This window comes from Danio rerio, chromosome 17, assembly GCF_049306965.1.
Source record: "Danio rerio strain Tuebingen ecotype United States chromosome 17, GRCz12tu, whole genome shotgun sequence".
NCBI classification, from domain to species: domain Eukaryota; kingdom Metazoa; phylum Chordata; class Actinopteri; order Cypriniformes; family Danionidae; genus Danio; species Danio rerio.
The window spans coordinates 22,595,001-22,613,402 of record NC_133192.1 but is presented as its reverse complement, the minus strand read 5'-3'; the positions used below and the strand labels follow the sequence as shown (position 1 = coordinate 22,613,402).

Sequence of the window (18,402 nt, the reverse complement as noted above, 5' to 3'; positions counted from 1 at the left end):
TTTCTGCTGCCCTGAAAGTTCCAATGAGCACAGGTCTGTCTCGAGGCACAAGGCTGAGGAAGGTTACAGAAAAAGTTCTGCTGCTCTGAAAGTTCCAATGAGCACAGTGGTCTCCATCATTCGTAAGTGGAAGATGTTTGGAACCACCAGGACTCTTCCTAGAGCTGACCGGCCATCTAAGCTGAGTGAGAAGGGCCTTAGTCAGGGAGGTGATCAATAACAGAAGGACAAGCATCTGTGCAGCAATTCACCAATCAGGCCTGTATGGTAGAGTGGCCAGAGGAAGCCTCTATCCACCTGGAATTTGCCAAAAGGCATCTGAAGGACTCTCATACGATAAGAAACTGAATTCTTTGGTCTGATGAGACTAAAATTTAACTCTTTGGAGTGAATGCCAGGCAGTACATTTGGAGAAAACCAGGCACCACTCATCACCTGTATAATACCAGATACCTGATGTTTTTTAGCAGCAGCAACTGGGGCGACTAGTCAGGATAGAGGGAAAGATGAATGCAGCAATGTACAGAGACATCCTGAATAAAAACCAGATTCAAAGTGCTCTTGACCTCAGACCGGGGGTGATGATTCATCTTCCAGCAGGACAATGACCCAAAGCACACCTCCAAAATATCAATGGAGTGGCTTCACAACAACTCTGTGAATGTCCTTGAGTGGCCCAGCCAGAGCCCAGAGCCAAATCCTATTGAACATCTCTGGAGAGATCTGAAAACGGCTGTACACCATTGCTTCCCATCCAACCTGATAGAGCTTGAGAGGTGCTGCAAAGAGGAATGGGCAAAAACTCCCAAAGACAGGTGTGCCAAGCTTGTGGCATCATATTCAAAAAGACTTGAGGCTGTACTTGCTGCCAAAGTTCCATCAACAAAGTATTGAGCAAAGGCTGTGAATACTTACAGTATGTGCATGTGATTTTTTCAGGTTTTTTATTTGTAATACATTTGCAACAATTAAAAAAAAATTAAAAATTCCACAATGTCATTATGGGCTACTGTGTGTAGAATTTTGAGGAAATAAACAAATTTAATCCATTTTGGGATACTATTTTATATATATTTTTTATTATATCCTGTATAGGTTCGAGTTTGATTAATTGAATCATACATAGTGTATTTCTCCATTGGCTGTTTCCTGCTGACTCTCTGACTTTGCTGTAATTGTTGTCTGTCTCTTTTGAGGTCAGGCATGTGTGACCTGCAGCCCCTGGAGAGTTAATCTGTCTATTCATGACTGCTGTCAATACCACACACAGCCATTCAATAAGCTGTATAAAGATGGCCACGTCAGCTAAATGAATGCAATGTTTGTTTGTATGTGCGATTGCTGACTATGTGCTAAACACCTATAATCAAGGGGTGCCATGGAACCATTTAAAAAAAAAAGGCAGGAGAGTGAGTCTATTATAAACTCCTACCAGCTTAACCCATAATTCTATTATTGCCTATTATTGAGTTGTTTGCTTGTAAAGTCATCATCTGGCTACAAAGCAAAAAGATTCTTAGAAAATATATTTAACTACCAGTCTTCCTAAATATATATATAATGGCTGCGTCCTGAGTAAAATAATAAGACCTGATAGACAATATTTAATTGCGAGGCAGGTATCTGGCTTATCCTTGTAGTATAATTTAAAAAATGTGAGAATGTTACTAATAATAATTCCTTACATTTTATATAGCGCTTTTCTAGACACTTAAAGAGCTTTACACATTTTTGGGGGGAATCTTCTCATCCACCAGTGTGTAGCATCTACCTGGATGACGCAACGGCAGCCATATTGCGTCAGTCCGCACACCACACACCAGCTGATTGGTGGAGAGGAGACAGAGTGATGAAGCCAATTTTGATATGGAGATGGTTACGAGACCATGATGGACAGAGGCCTGTGGGCAGTGGGATTTTTAAGGGCCTACCCAAACTATGCTATCCGTACCGTGCCCAGGCCCATTTCCCGGATCGTTTGAGAAGTGTGAGTGCGCAGAATCGGGCTCAAGCACGGTTCACTTGGCCGGCCCTGGCCCGGTTGGAAGAGGTGGGCCTGAGCGCGGTTCACTTGGGCTTTGGTGCGGTACGCTTGTAGTGTGAGTGCAAAACGTGTCAAAGCCAGAAACTGAAAGCAAGACGTGACTTTTCAGGGACTGTTTCGTATGGATTTATTAATCATTCTTACTGTTTGGTGAACGCAAACTGCCGTAGTTTATTAAATACGCAAACCTTCAGCAAACCTCCTCATTCCTGCAGCACGAGGGCTTTATGATTGTTTATGAGCGCCAAAAGTGGCGGATCTGTTCGGCAAAATATCTGACTGCGTTTCACCACATCCCTAAGGACTGTTTGGTGAAATATTTGACTGCATGTCACTGCATATCAAACGACTGACACGATATAACTAGAAAAAATCCTCTGTGCTGAGCAAGAGCGCTCACTGAACAGCGCAGCATCGATGACGTAAGCGTGCCCAGGCCCGATTGTAGTGTGAGTGCGGGCCGTCAGAGAAGACGGGAGGGGGGACAAGCGTGCTTTGGCCCAGTTCGAGGCAACTGTACATAGTTTGAGTCAGCCTAAGGACCACAAAGAGTTGGGACCTCAGTTTAATGTCTCATCCGAAAGACTGCACTCACTGAGCAGTAAAGAGTCCCCATCAATATACTGGGGTGTTAAGACTCACACAGACCACATGTAGAGCACCCCCTGCTGGTCACACTCTCAGTATTTCCTGCTTAGCTTCAAGGGGCAACCATGTGAGGGTTGCAGATAGCTAGCTGCCGGTTTTATATATAATATGTGATATTATATTATTATATCATTTAAAGGTATAGTTCACCTCATCTGTTCACTACAAAGTACATTCACTGAGCTAAAAATATATAGTAATGAACTGTGTTTTTCAATTTACCAGCTAAAAAAATTTTGATTGCTACTGGTGTCCCTCAAAGCTCTGTCTTAAGCCATCTTAATTTACTACATATCTATTCCCTTTGGGACATATTTAAACTAATTCTGTACAGTGGTCTCTCATTTAACAAGGGAGTTATGTTCTAAAAATAACTTGCAATAGGCTAAATCTGTGTATTAATCAGCTTTATATATTTATTTTTTACAATTATTATAGATGTTTTAAGGCTGTAAAACCCCTCACTACACACTTTATGCACTTTATTCTCAGACAGGCGTTAACATTTTCACACTTTTCTCTCTTGTTTAAACACTCTCAAAGTTCAAACTTTTGTAGAAAAATAAGTCCAGTATTATAGAATGAAACCAAATTACAAAACCTGTTGTGGCGCAAACATTGATCGCTGTCGGCAAAAGGTTTATAAAGCTTTTTAGCTTTTATGCGGATAATATTGGCATGCATCCTGCAGTCACTGATCCACAAAGCGAAAACAGATGCACTGCACACATTACAGTTGGAAGTAACACACACTGGACACGCACATTTGCATGTTATTTAAAATTAAATTATTCAGATGGCGTTCTGTGATGATTTGCCACGCCAATGTGCATACCATGATATAACTCTAAATATACATTTCTAAAGTGCATGGTGCTGCCGGTGTGCAACCCCCTTTACCAATGGTGCTGCGGACAGTCACAACCCTTTTTGCATCCTTGTTGGAACTCGCACTGCTAGCGATGGTCAATTCATGTTACAGGAGATACCGAGGTGATTGATTGACAGTGGTCTACAGCCAATCAGGATAAAGAACACCAAAATGAAAAAAAGCATGTCAAATTGCACTAGAAAATCCAAGCTGACTTTGTACTGCCCAGTAAGGTAACGCCCATGCTACTGTGAGGGTTTGGGGAAGGGGGTGGTGTAGGCGATCGTTCATTTACGTAGTTGATGTGGTCCAGTACGTCATCAAGTTGCGGGCTGCAGCAAGGACTGTCTCAAAAATCTGCAAGGCTGCAAAAGGTGAACCGCGTTATAGCGAGGAACCACTGTGTTATATTTAGGAATAAATGCTGACAAAAGTTTCTTTTTATTTTTTATTTTTGACCTTTCTTGCCTTTATTAGTTAGGACAGTATTTAGACAGGAAACGAAGTTGGAGAGAGAGAGGGGGTAGGGTAGGGAAAAGTCCTCGAGCTGGGATTCGATCTCAGGACACCCTGACATGCTACTGCACCATATGTCGTCGCACTAACCACTAGGCTATAGGCAAAGATTTTTAGGGTTCAAGGATTTTTTTGGTGATTCATAAAATGATAACAGCTATCAGCAATTTTTAAGTAAAAAAAAACACAGGCAAAATAAAATGAATATCCATGACTCATAATAATACAATGAGGTCTTCTAAACTGAAATGATTGATCTGTACAAAATGCTGGACATTATTTACAGCATTACCTTTAATCCACAGCTTCAGCAGACGGTCCTGAGTGCGCCTTTTAGGGGTTAAGTTTACTAATGAGGTGATCATTTGTGAGGCATGACTAAGACTACTCTAAGTTGCATGTTATAGATTTTGAGCTCTTATGTCTCACAGGGGACAGTTTTTCAGTCTGAGTCCTCGTTCAGTTCTACATCATCCTGCACATGCTGTGATATGGGAATAGGTGCATCTGTTTACTGGAAACCACAGCTATTAGCACACATGCGCCAACTTTTATAGCTCTGTAAAACCCATGTAATGTAAAGTCGATAATATCAGGTTTCCGATTAATCTTCTATGTCTGAAGAAATCTTTAAAAGAGCCCATGTGAAGCTACAGTTATGATTTATTTCAGCAGATAACTCTTGCTTTCTGTCTTTGTGTTGTCTTCTGCAGTGTGGACTTTGTGAAGTGGTCTTCACAGGGCATGTTGAGGATGAGCCCAGACGCGATGAATGCCCTGTTCAAACCAACTATAGACCACATTATACAGCACCTGAGTGAGTACTCGCCTGTTTTATTTCCATTTGAGTTGCAGTTATTGACAGAGGATGCCCGTAATTCAGTGTTGTTATTCAGAGGGGATTGAGATCTTTTAGTGAGATTAGAGGGTCCATTGTCTGGGTTTAAGTGCTATGGAATGGATCATGTACTGCATAAAAAATTCACAGTATGTGATTTAATTGTTGTTTTCAATAGTATGTATGTCTTTTTTTAAAAAGTGTATTAATTGGAGGAATAGGATTATTAGTTTTATTTTAGTTTTGAAGGTTTCACAAAAAAAAAAAATCTCGTATTTTTGTAGAAATTTACATAGCATATATTTATACAAATTAGCTAGTAAAATTGTTAGCGCCGATAACCTCTTGGTCAGTGCGCTGCCAATGTAGCACCATTGCGTTTTGTAGGTCCTAAATTTTAGTTCTGGTTTGCAGATTTATCCCAATTTCCCAAAACTTAACTTCCTGTCTAAATACATAAATTAATTAATTAAGTAATTAATTAAAAAAATTATAAATTATGTTGCATTGAGTTGCGTTACATCCATAGACTGTAAAAGATATGGATGTAGTATCTGTGACATCACCCATAGGTTTCTAAAGAGCGCAAATGAAGCTACAAATAGGCGTGGTCAATCGTCGCCATTTTGTTCGCGCATCATTTAACCGACTGTGGATTTCCAAAAAAGGGCAAATTCTGGGGTGCATTACAGTTCTAAAGAAAAATATAAATGAAAATTTATCTCAAGTAAAAGAAATACATATATAGAGATGATAAGTATATAAGAATTTCACTCTCCTGGGAAATGAAGACAACCGGAATGGTTTATTAGCACAATTAAGTGCACACAACATGCCATATTATCTAATAATTGTAGGAAATAATTCCAACTAACTGTGTAAAAAACACAAATATACGATGTATATGCGGAGTTCAGTGGCTAATCAGCTGAGGGGAAGAGACAGCGATCAGCAAGAACTAGCTGTCACTCTAGTGGCCATGCCCTTAATAATGCTGACTTATTATATCTTAATAAAAACAAAATGAATGAGTTATAACAAAAATTCACATCCCTCACAGTTGTCACAATGGGTAATATTAGCTATATACACCAAAACCATCTTGTGTACCAGGCTGTAAACATGTTTTTATAAGCTGTAAAATCGGCCAGTTTAACATTGCAGTGAGTGAACATTCGGCGTTCCTGGAGCCAGCCCCCAAAGGCGAGTCGATAAATTCGTTTTAGGTACTTTGGTATTGGGTTCACAAGGGAGAGCGGGAAGTTGCCGCTTCGTTACATCTAAAACTTAACCAAAATAATGAACACTGACTCAAACAACATACAAAAAGCTTTAGAAAAAAATTTATTCTGTGCTCATCTTAAACTGTTACATTTTACTGTGAGATGAGGAGACAAGTTATGTTACATTACATTACATCAAAGAAATCTTAATTTGGCCCAAAAAGATCAAACATTGAAAATATGTAGTCATTGCTTATACATGGTTGACTGTGAAATGTGTCTATACTAGTGCCAACTTCTCCAGTCAGCAAAAGTCTGGGCAAACAGCGATCTGGGCAGAAGTCATGTAGTGTTTTTCAGCCCTTAGTAAGATCTGTAAAGCTGTATAATCTCATGAGCTGCTGGGAGACACAATTAGGATGAATGTTGGCCCAGTCAGAGGAGCCTCAACCATCTGCCCAAAATAATTCAACACACACCAAGAAGTGGGTCAGAACTCAGTCCCTCTGCTCTTGTCTCTGCTGGTCGAGCTCAGCTGCGATCTGCTCAGACTAAAACTATAAGCAGCAACAGCACTGCTTATAAATTGCTTTTAGTCATTTTGCTCTAAGCCATGTAACATTCTTCTCACGTGTTAAAGGTAGTCCATCAGCTCATTTTGAAGGATTGATTGCATTCATGGGGTGCGTTATGGTGTGTTTTTGTTTGAAAAACGTTCACATCTTTTACCCTTCTGTACTACATCACTTTTTGATTTTTTCCTAAAAAACTGACTGATGATTGCTATATTTAATCCGGTGTGCGTGTGTAGTAGCCTCAGTGTACTTGTTGAACTTTAAACTAGCGCACAGTTGGCACCTTGTCATAACTTTTCTGTGCAACAGAAATGCTGCTTAGAGAAGCCTTTACGATTAATTAACTGTGAAGAATTAAAGCGCAGTTAAATCAGCAAATCATTGCATCCCTATTAATAATATCAGTGCGTTTAACAAAAGGCATTTCCTACAAAACATATCCAAATGTTTTCGGCTGTCCCCACCACTCGCTTATGATGACTCACGCTCTGCGCCTCTACAGCTCGCGCTGTATTAAACAGACGCAGGTCACTTCATAACTATAGCGGCCGTTTTTCGACTCTACTAAATTTATTTTCGATGTCTTGGTCACACCATTTGGAAAGCCGGAACAAACAGCCTCGGGGGCCGGGTTCGGCCCGCCAATTGAATAGCCCTGCAGTAGAGCATTAATTAAATCCTTTTTTTCCCATGAAGCGAAACAAACTCTGCACTTGTGTAGCGAATGGGGACGCACATAAATATACAGTTCAAATATTTTTGTCGGTAGAAAAATATTTTTGGAACGAATTCAGTTTTGTACAATTTGTATCTTAATTTTTGTTGGTCAGTGATCTACAAAATAAACAAAAATAACGAATAACCTTTAAGATGAAGCAATGTGCCTTCAGGTCCGCTATATGCCACGGCCAAAACACAAACATTGCCTGCTAAAAAATAAAAGTGAAGTATTCAGTTTCGAATTATGTATATGTAAACTGTATCATCAAAATGAATTGAGCAGCCTATATCATGACTGTTTATGACATTCATTTATCGGTGTTCCGACCTCAAATGTCTAGGGCTGAGGTTGAACATAAATGTTAAAGAAAAAAAAATAAACAGTTGGCAGGTTATGATTTAAATGGCCTTAAAGGTTCTTTTATTGTGAGGAGGAGGAAAATATTGTATTTACAAGAAAAAAAAGAAATGAGCGCAAAAAAATAGCTCCAGGGCTGAGTAAGGCCAAATCAATAAACAAAATATTAGCTAACTTCACCTCGAAGATAACTTACCTAATGAGCCAAAAGAAATGCAGAACATATATTACAAATACTACCCTTAGCCTACTCCTTGACTAAACCAAAAACAGGAGAAAATGTCAGTTCAAAGTAAATGGGACTTAGCCTCTACGGCGCTCAGCTCACAGCTTTTTATACCATAGGTGTGTTAACAGTCACAACAAGGAGGGGAGAAGAAGAATGTGAAGAGCACCTTAAAATTCACAATTTATGATCAACAAGAAAAGCACTACAACAGGTTTTCAACAAGAACGCCACATTCTTTGAAAGCTCTCTGTCTCAGACTCTCCCCGCAATCTGACTCTTTTTCGAAAAATGCTGCGAAAGATGCTGCGTTCTCCGAGCACCAACCACAGTGCGCCCGCAGCACGCCCGATTAGGTTTATTGGGGTTACCTACAATGGATTAATACTTAATGCCCTGCTATGTAGTGCATGCATATATATATATATATATATATATATATATATATATATATATATATATATATATATATATATATATGCACGGTTAACGCTTGATTTCTTGCTTCATCACCGCGGTAACAGAAAATCGGTTACCGTCACAGCCCTACTGAAATCACAGGCAAATCGGTGCTTGACAATCACACAGTATGAACTATCAAAGACGTCATCTGAGAGAATCGCAGATGAGTCGCCGATGCCTGTGAGATATTTGGCATGCTAAATATCTGAACCTGTCGACGATTCAAATCATGTCGTGTGAAATAAGTTTTGGCTAGAATTAACATCGGTGATCGCCCATAGCCAACGCGAAAGCAGCATTCACTAGTGTGTGTTTACCTGCAGGCCAGCGGGAGGTTGAGGGAGAAGTTAAAAGTGCTTATTTTCGTTATATTTTGACCCAAGAAATGGAGGAAAAACTAGTGGAGGTTTGACAGGAGCACTGTGTCTGGCTGACGTTTAGTGCAGAAAGGTAAAAAAGAAAGTTGAGGAGAAATGGCTAATTCCCTACAAACCCAAGTAAGCAAATATGTACATTTTCTACCCCATTAAAGGCTTCTTTCTTGTTATGTAGTTAATAACAAAAGATATTCTATTTGTTTTTGGATGTGAAACGTAGTTTGGACAAAGTTGTCGGCGATTCTTCCTATTGTAAAGTCATGCATTTTGAAAGCCCCTTTCGCCGATCCATCTTCCAGTGTAAACATAGCAGCGACAAAACTCTAGCCCAGTTAGTCATGCAGTGTGAAAACATTTGTGACTGAACTCGGCATAACCAAAGATTAAAAGGTTTTCTGTCTTGAGGAGGGCCAAAATCTAATTTCTTTTTCTGTCTCTGTGTTTATTCTCCAGCTGAGTTATTTGACAGGCCTGAAGTGACAGACATCAAGTTCCTCTTTCTAGTGGGTGGATTCGCAGAGTCTCCACTGCTGCAGCAGGCGGTCCAGAACATGCTTCAGGGCCGCAGCCGAATCATTATTCCGCACGACGTGGGTCTGACCATCCTGAAGGGGGCGGTGTTGTTCGGCCTGGATCCAAGCATTATAAAAGTGCGCCGCTCTCCACTCACCTACGGCGTCGGCGTCCTCAACCGATTTGTGGAAGGCAAACACCCACCTGAAAAGATGCTGGTGAAGGACGGTATGCGCTGGTGCACCGACGTCTTCGACACGTTTATCTCTGCCGATCAGTCGGTGGCACTGGGCGAAACGGTAAAGCGCAGCTATACACCAGCCAAGCCATCGCAGCAGGTGATCGTCATCCATGTGTACTGCTCAGAAAAAGAGTCGGTCACTTTCATCACGGACCCAGGCGTGAGGAAGTGCGGCTCGCTGAAGCTGGATGTGAGCGGTACTGAGAGTCCAGCGGCACGCAGAGAGATCCAGACACTCATGCAGTTCGGAGACACCGAGATCAGAGCCATGGCTGTCGACGTGGCCACATCTCGCACTGTCAAAGCGAGCATCGATTTCCTTGGTCAGTAGATGAGGAAAACACACACTGCAGACAAACTCAGTATTTAGTCATGTTTTCCAGTCAAAAATCTTTAAATCATCCTCAAAACGAATATATATATATATATATATATATATATATATATATATATATATCTTTTTAAAATTTTTATTCTGGAAAAAGTTCATTTATCCAACAAGGATACGCTGTAAAAACCTAATCGTTTTTTAAAATATAATTTATAATAACTTTTTTTTAAAGCAGGCCTGTAGCCAGAGGCGTTCGGGTGGTTCAAAAGACCCACCCCTCAATGACAAAGATCCAGAATTTGCTTTATACATGAGCTCATTTGTTCTATTTTGACTGCTACACCATTATGAATTGTAAAAAAAAAAAAAAAGCCATTGAAAAATGCTTTAAGACCAAGCCGAATCATCTGTTGACCATCACATCAGTGTGACTTCAGCTAATCAGTTTTGGCCAATGCAAACTATTATTTTTCATGAGTCCAAAATCCAGCTGTGCAAGAAATCATACAATGTAAGAGAATGTAAAGTTGAAGTCAGAATTATTAGCCCCCCTCTAATTTATTATTACTATTTTTTTCGTTTTTAAATATTTCCCAAATGATTTTTAACAGGGCAAGGAAGTGTTCACAGTATGTCTAGTAATATTTTTCTTCTGGAGAAAGTCTTATTGGTTTTATTTCAGCGAGAATAAATGCAGTTTTAAATTTTTAAAAACCATTTTATATCAAAATTATTAGCTCCTTTTATATATATATATATATATATATATATATATATATATATATATATATATATATATATATATATAAAAATCTATCCATCTTGAAAAATATCTAGTAAAATATTATTTACTGTCATCTTAACAAAGATAAAATAAATCTGTTAGTAGAAATGAGTTATTAAAACTATTATGTTAGAAGGGCATCTGCTGCGTAAAACACATGCTAGATAAGTTGGCGGTTCATTCCACTCTGGCGACCCCTGATTATTAAAGGCACTAAGCCGAAAAGAAAATTAATGAATGAATAAAAATTAAGTTAAATCAACTTAACAGTTCCAATAGGTTCTCAATGGGTTCACTTACATTGTTATTAAGTAAAGTGGTTTAATTGTTTTATAAGTAACTAATCACTTTTTACAGTTTACATTAAATTAATCAAAGGTTATTTAACATTTAATATTAAGAGACTACTTGAAAATTCTTTAGAGTTTATGGACATGGGTTTGAGTATAATGATGATTCACCTAATAGCCTAACTATAAATCATCCAGAGAAAGCTTTGAGAATTTTGAAGTGTTTCTTCAACAGAATATTTCCATTTTGCTTATTTCTAAAAGGATCACATGGTACTGAGATAAGGATGCTTTGTCATTACAGAAATCAAGTGCATACTTAAACATCTAAAACGTATTTTTAGAATTTTCATCACATACATCCAAGAATACATATCAAACTATGAAAAATAACCTTAACATGTTATTTAGATTCTGAAGTAAATATTTTTATTTAAAGAATGCTTTAATATTTTGACTGGAAAACAAGGCAAAATACTGATCAAAACGTTACTTTTGCAGTGTAGAAGGATAGCGAACGAAAGAGAAAACTAAAAATAGAGAATGAGCAGGAGATGACAGTTGTAGGCTTGGAGTCTCAACTAATACTCATTTGCCGGCCTTTCATGTGACATTTGCTTGAATAGTTGTGCCATTCATGTCATTTTAGTTGGTTATTTCATTTTCCAAACCCACAACCAGACTCAACTTCACATCTGGCCAAAGTTGATTTGGTCTCATTGACTCTCACCTCAGTCTGTTATTCTCTGTATGCTTCTATTGCAGTTTCTCTGCAGTCTTAGTAGCTTATTTTCAGCACAGAGATGCAAACTCTGCATGGATAGAGCCAAAATGCAGCTGCGTATTGCTAGTAGCGCAATTGGGGGTAGCACCATTTATTAGTACAGGTTAAGGCAGCTACATCAGTCTTATTATATACACGTCATGGTGGAAATATAATATCGTTCTCTTACAAAATATACTGCTTTGCTCTTAAGCTTCTGGTCTTTTACCTCCAAAACCTGGTTTTGGCTGCTGAACTAGTGACCAGTTTGCTAGACTGAAACTGAAAATCAATATGTGCTCATCTCAAGCATTTTCAACCAACTTTGAGAATGGTACCTAAACACATAACACATAAAACAAAGGTGCTGATGCCCGTGACAAAATGATTATATGTTTGTCACACTAGTGTTACAGGACTACGCAGAACAACAAAAATCTCAAACTTTGTTTGACTGTTTTGTTTCAATGTATCATTTTATCAATTTCTTTGTGGTTTTTTTACGTGTTAAGGCATTTGAAGGAGTTCTCGACTCTTACATCGACTCTATTTGGCAGGAGATTGAGGACACTTTTTTTGTTCATCCTAAAATTCAGTGTATCTTTTCATATTGTTGGTCAGTATGTTGCTCGAAGCGGAATGAGAAAGCATAAATCCTGGAATGTGAATTTTAGTCCTCATTTGAAGTGGCCGTGACATGAGAAGCCGCTAGCTGGACCTGCAACATGATTCGAAATGATAGCCATCGCTATATGCTAGTTGCCTTTTATCCTTAGAAAGAGAAGCCACTGATTTTCTTGCTTTGTTTTTTATTTTTTTAATTTTAGATTCTTTTTGAGAGTATGTGATAAATGAAAATGTTTATTTGTGTATATACCGTATTTAAAGATTATTGTACAGATTTTTAGCATTGTTTTAGCATTAGCGGCTTTATGAGCGGTGTGTGTATGCAGGCCTTAAGAGCACACTTTCTTTCCTCCATTCTCACCAGCCTTCATGTAGATGCTAAATTTGGATATGAGCCAAATTCAAAGCCAATCATAACCCCGAAAACTGAAACTTAGGGTGTGTTCACACTTGTAGGTCGGTTCTGTTTGTTCATATTAGCCTAGACCAGTATTTTTGGTTACACTTTATTTTGATGGTCTATTTGAGTATTAGTAGACTGTCTGCTTAATATCTGCTGATACTGCTCCTAAACAGACATTTAACTGACTATAAGAAACTTTGCAAGTGCATGTCAACTTACATTAACCCTAACCCCAACCTAACAGTCTACTTATAATCTAATGGGAATTAGTTGGCATGTAGATGCAATGTAACTCAACAAACGGACCATCAAAATAAGGTGTGAATGTATTTTCATTGCACTGCTTCAACTCATAAGATGAGAACACTTTTTTTGGTCACACTTAAATTAAAGTTGCATTGCATCTACACACCAACTAATTCTCATTAGATTATAAGTAGACTGTTGGGTTGGGGTTAGGGTTAGTGTAAATTGACATGTACTTGCAAAGTTTCTTATAGTCAGTTAAATGTCAGTTGAAGGAGCAATATCAACATATATTAAGCAGACGGTCTACTCAAATGGACCATCAACACAAAGCGTTACCCTTTTTTTGTAATTGTTTGGCTACAGAACACATCTGTGTTTGGGGAATATTTACTACTTCTTTAATGCAAAATGTTAGCTCTGTTTGGATGCGTTTAAGTCAGCCTAATTTCAGTCACAAGGAAACTTAGCTATTTTATGTAGTGTATGAAAAGTGGCTAATTTACACAAATTCATATGATTTTATTCAAACAAAACTATATGATTTTTAAAATTAATTGTGCTCCCAAATCCCTAATCCCAACTTTGATGGGGAAATTACAAAAATGTATAAATGAAATCCTACAATATTATCCACTAAATCAAGTTATGAATTGCTGAGATTTCGTTGGCGTAAATCCATTTACATGTTTACAAAATCAGCGTAAGGTGCAGAAATTAAACTGCTATGATCAATTTATGGTTATGCTGTTTATGGCCGTAAAACGGGATAATGCATTTACATGATCACATGCATTGTCCTCTTAAGCATGATCAGGTTAAGAATGTGCACTTCAATGTGACTTTGACAAGAGAAACCAGAAATACTTGCGCATTCTGTATTTTTATGGTTGCATTGTGTGACCTCACGTCCTGTATTTGGTTCATATTGCTTTCATATTTCAGCGAAACATTATGACAGCTTGTTTGGAAATAGCCCAAAACTATTCAATGGTTAATGAGTTATTTTTAATCAAACTAAATATGGCAAGTTTGAACACATCCTTAATCCAATTCCCAAACCATACATTCAGCTTAACCCTGACATAAACCCCTATTAACCAAAAAACTCCCACTGTCCATTCCATTCTTCAATCCTAATCAAATCTCTAATTTCCTTTCCCATTTTCTCAGTTTCATATGCAGTTGTGTGAATTACTTATACAATATAAATACTTATATTGATTTTTAGAATCGCAAGACTTGAAAACCCTTGACCTTAACAACTTTACTCGCAGTTTTCATTTGAAGAAGTACATCATTGCGTTTATTTTTCTTTTGGTTTGAGGAAATGAGGTGACTGGTAGTTTGTAGTGTGTATGTGGTTAAATCATATTCTGATACCGCAGACGACTGGCAATCGCTGTTTTTAAAGTTTGGAAGATGCTGAAATAAATGCGACAGTAAAATAAATGAAAGCAATAAAGTTATTGCAATGTGACTTTCCACATCTTATTCCCGTACTTCATCATTCTGCCAGTGTGGAATGTGCACATCAATGCTTCAACTGCAAAATATTAATGTTGCTATCGAAATGCACTAATCGACATTTAGATCATTTGAAGTGATGAGACCTGAACATTTTATGTCAGCATTTATGTGAACAATATAACAACTATTTTGGCTGTTTGGAAAAAAATGTACATCGTGTAATTGATTTTCCATGGCAATACAAGACTAAAAGCGCCCAATCGTTCTTGTCCAGGATGTTATTTATTATTATAGCACAGATCCTGGATCAAAAACATCAAAAAATCCTTCTAAATAGTCATGCCAAGCATCTGACAGACCGACCATAAATTGTGAGCGAAATACCATCAATGTAGTATAACTGAATATAAAATAAACAAAAAAAAAACAGCAGGCTTACACACAGGATAAAACGCTAAAGCTTCTCTATCTATAATCTGGATTTGCTGCTCATGTGATTGTTAATTGCAAATAATTGCATATGCTCTGCACGATTCGCATGAGTGACCAAAACGTTTTATGTTTTTGTTGGTTATGTTCCTTAAAAAGATTCTATTTTAGATTCAGTAGATCTCCGGATAATAAAACTCAAGCTACTACAGATCACTCTCTCTCATTGGCTGAAAACAGTGTCATCGCATTTATACAAGCGTGCAGATTTGTGGCGTTAAGCACACCTTTATCTTGTTTGCTCTGAGAGTATTGATGGGGTGAATGTTAAAAAATAAACTAGCTTTTATACTTGTTTTTTTTGCACCATAGCGGTTCATGGGCAGCTTTGCTTTGATTTTTTTTTTTTTTATTGATAACACAATGTATAGCATCTTTATTATATGTAGTTATTGCTATGAAATGCTTGTAAAGTCACATAAAGAGCACTATTATTTTGTTCTTGTTTAATTATGATCACTCTGTCTAAAGTATTAAGATCCCTGTAAACGGGGACGTTTGCTAACCATTCACTGTGAATTTGATTTTGAATGAAACATTATTTTATTTAACTGGGTTTTAGCTGAAGGAAGGGAGCAGGTTATAAGGAGTTTCATCGTTTGCTTGATTCTGTGCTTTAAATTCTTGAAAGTCGCCTAAGTCATTCACTTAGATTCGCGATGGCTGACAGAGACTTTCATTCACTTTGTAAACTCACATGCTATACTTTACCTGCGGGGTTATTTTTAATCAGTGAACACAGAGTCACTGCTCTTGCCATATGCACATCCGAAAATAAGATTTGCAACTGTTTCAATCAATGCCAAGTACTAACAGCCAAAATGTCACCCAATAAAAAGTATGTGTATTTCAAAAGAAACAATTGGCCTCTTGTGGTTTCTTGAGTGGCCTTGTGCTAAATCTTTATTCGCATTTAAATCTGTGATTTCTTCTACACTGAAAAAAAGGATTCATTGAATTTACATTTTTTAGGGTAAGTCTTTGCAAACAATTTAGATAAGCTGAAATTAAACAAGAAAATGAAATTGAACATCACTACATTTGGTTTGTGTTTAAATTCATTCCTTATAAATTGTTTGCAATCACTTGCCTTAAAAAAATCCAATAAATCATTTTTTTCAGTGTAATAGGCTCTTATCTTAAATAGACTCAAAATGACTTTAGCTGCTCATTCAAATTACTTAATGAAAAATTTAAATGAGCTGAAACAACACAACTCTTCATTGTTTGAGGGGGCAACATAATTGTTTTATGTTCAGTCCACTTTACTTTGTAAAATCGATTAGGTTAACCTAATAGATTAGTGTTGGGACAATATGGAGAATATGTGTGGAACCCAGCATTTATTTACAGTGTATGTCTAATATTTTGTCAACCTTTGTTGTAATTTTTCACAGTTAAAAATAAAGCCTATAATCAGACAAAGTGGGCCACATTTTTAAATGAAAGAAATTGCTTAAGTTGGTCTGTAAATCAGCTGTTTATTACAACGTGCAGCCTTGTACATTAATCGGGTGTCATGTTAGGATTTTATGCATTGCTTTAACTCATGAGAAACTCTATCAGGTGGTAGTTTTATAGAATGCTAATTTGAATGAATATAAACCATCATTTTAAGTTAGCAATTCTGCTTGATTTTGTTGTCAAAATTCTTTCTTGATAATTTACTGCAGGTTAGATCAAATAAATCACAATTTTTGCTCTTAAATATAAGATTTAGCAATATCTAACAACTATTGTTGTTTTGTCTGACATAAATAAACATCCTTAATTTGAGATGAATTTATTTAGATGTGTTGCTTTCTAAAACACTGAGAAAAATTAGGAAAGTTTATGTCGTAACCAGAACGACAGATTTTGTTTTAAATGGAGATTTATAAATAACTTTTCATTGACGTACAGTATATGATTTGATAGATTAGGACAATATTTGATAGTTACAACTATTTGAAAACCTGGTATCTGAGGGTTAAATCAAATCTACACAATCAGAAATAATGGTAAAAATCTGTCACTGGGATGGAACCTTTTTTCAAAAGGTACACTTTTGTACCATACAGGTGTACATTAGTACCTTTGGAATACATTTTTGTACCTACAAGTTTTTCTTTTGTACCTTTCAGGTACTCTAAGGAACACATTTGTACTTTTTATGTATTAGTATGTACCTTTAAGGACCTGTTAAAAAATGTACCTTTTTAAAAGGTATTTCCTCAGTGACAGATTTTGTACCTTTATTTCTGAGAGTGTAAATCACTTTGAGAAAATCACTTTGAAAGTTATCTAAATTAAGTACTTGGCAATGCACATTAAAACCCAAAAATCAAGTTTTAATGCTATATTAAGAGTAGGAAATTTACAAAAATATCTTCATAGAGCATTCCATCATACAATTTAAAAGAACAATTGATCATTTTGTGGTCCAGGGTTGTATATTTATTCTTGATTTGAAGGTGCTGTTTGTAAGTTTTTGACTCTTCTAAAGCATAAAAAACCATATGTTTGCAGATATTTAAGAAACATGCCAAGTGAACATGCTTGTTTATCTGAAAAACAATGATTAAAGTCAGATATTCTGCTTTGAAAATGTGCTTTCCCTGCTGAAACGTCTGTCTTTATTTTGGTCATTTAACCCACCCAATGGCAGTTTTCCCAATTATATTTCAATTCTCCAGGTTGGAAAACTGCGTATTTCATTCATTCAGTCAGGGAGGCTCTCAAAGTATTCATCTGCGACTGAAATGTGACCTCAGGTGGACAGTAGCAGACTCCAAAATGACACACAGATTCCACATGAAGTGGTAATTAACACTTAACACTTAATGAATCACATGAGGTTTACCTGAGGTGATCACTGTCAGTTTTCTGTTGTTCAGCGGCAAGAAATAGAAGCTATTTCTAAAATATCAATTTCAGTTGTTGGTAAGGACAAAAACTCATTTTGATATGAAAAATAATCCTTCTGTCAGGTGCAGTTGCTTTTATTTAGAACACGATTTAACCTGCGCTCTACAACAAAATAATTATTTCCACATTCGAGTATTTGTAGGCAGAGTTCTTCTTTTTCTTTTTAAATATATTATATGAATTATAAAGTTGTATTTTCAATAAGTGTTGCTCATAGTGCGCTCCCTTCAAATGTTCGTTTTGAAAACAAATTGAAACATTGTGTTACATTACATTTGTTTAATTCATGGTCTTAATAACCTAATTTAAATGTCCTCGTAAAACCAATGCTCAACCTTAAACAGCATCTCTGTTGTTACACTTTCTTTCCATTTCCTGTTGCCTGCAGCTTCTAAAAGATAAAAAAATAACATAAATAATATGAATGCAGATTTTAGCTGACCTCCTGCACATCTACAGGTGGCTTTAGTCTAAGGCCTT

The 18,402-nt window shown here is 37.0% G+C and overlaps 2 protein-coding genes across 7 annotated transcripts in view; one reads left to right on the top strand and one right to left on the bottom strand.

Moving 5' to 3' along the window:
- hspa12a (heat shock protein 12A) overlaps positions 1–10,565 on the top strand; it is a 59,643-nt gene extending 49,078 nt beyond the window's left edge. For 4 of the 6 annotated variants that reach the window (XM_017351677.4, XM_073927509.1, XM_068214454.2 and 1 more), the window contains 2 exons: positions 4,793–4,896; positions 9,312–10,565. In XM_017351677.4, coding sequence (XP_017207166.1) covers positions 4,793–4,896; positions 9,312–9,943 — 736 coding nt within the window. In that variant the 3' untranslated portion in view covers positions 9,944–10,565. 6 annotated transcript variants of the gene reach the window in all.
- The window catches only part of LOC141378555 (uncharacterized), an 876,211-nt gene that overhangs the window by 135,701 nt on the left and 722,108 nt on the right, over positions 1–18,402 (bottom strand). The window lies entirely within an intron of this gene.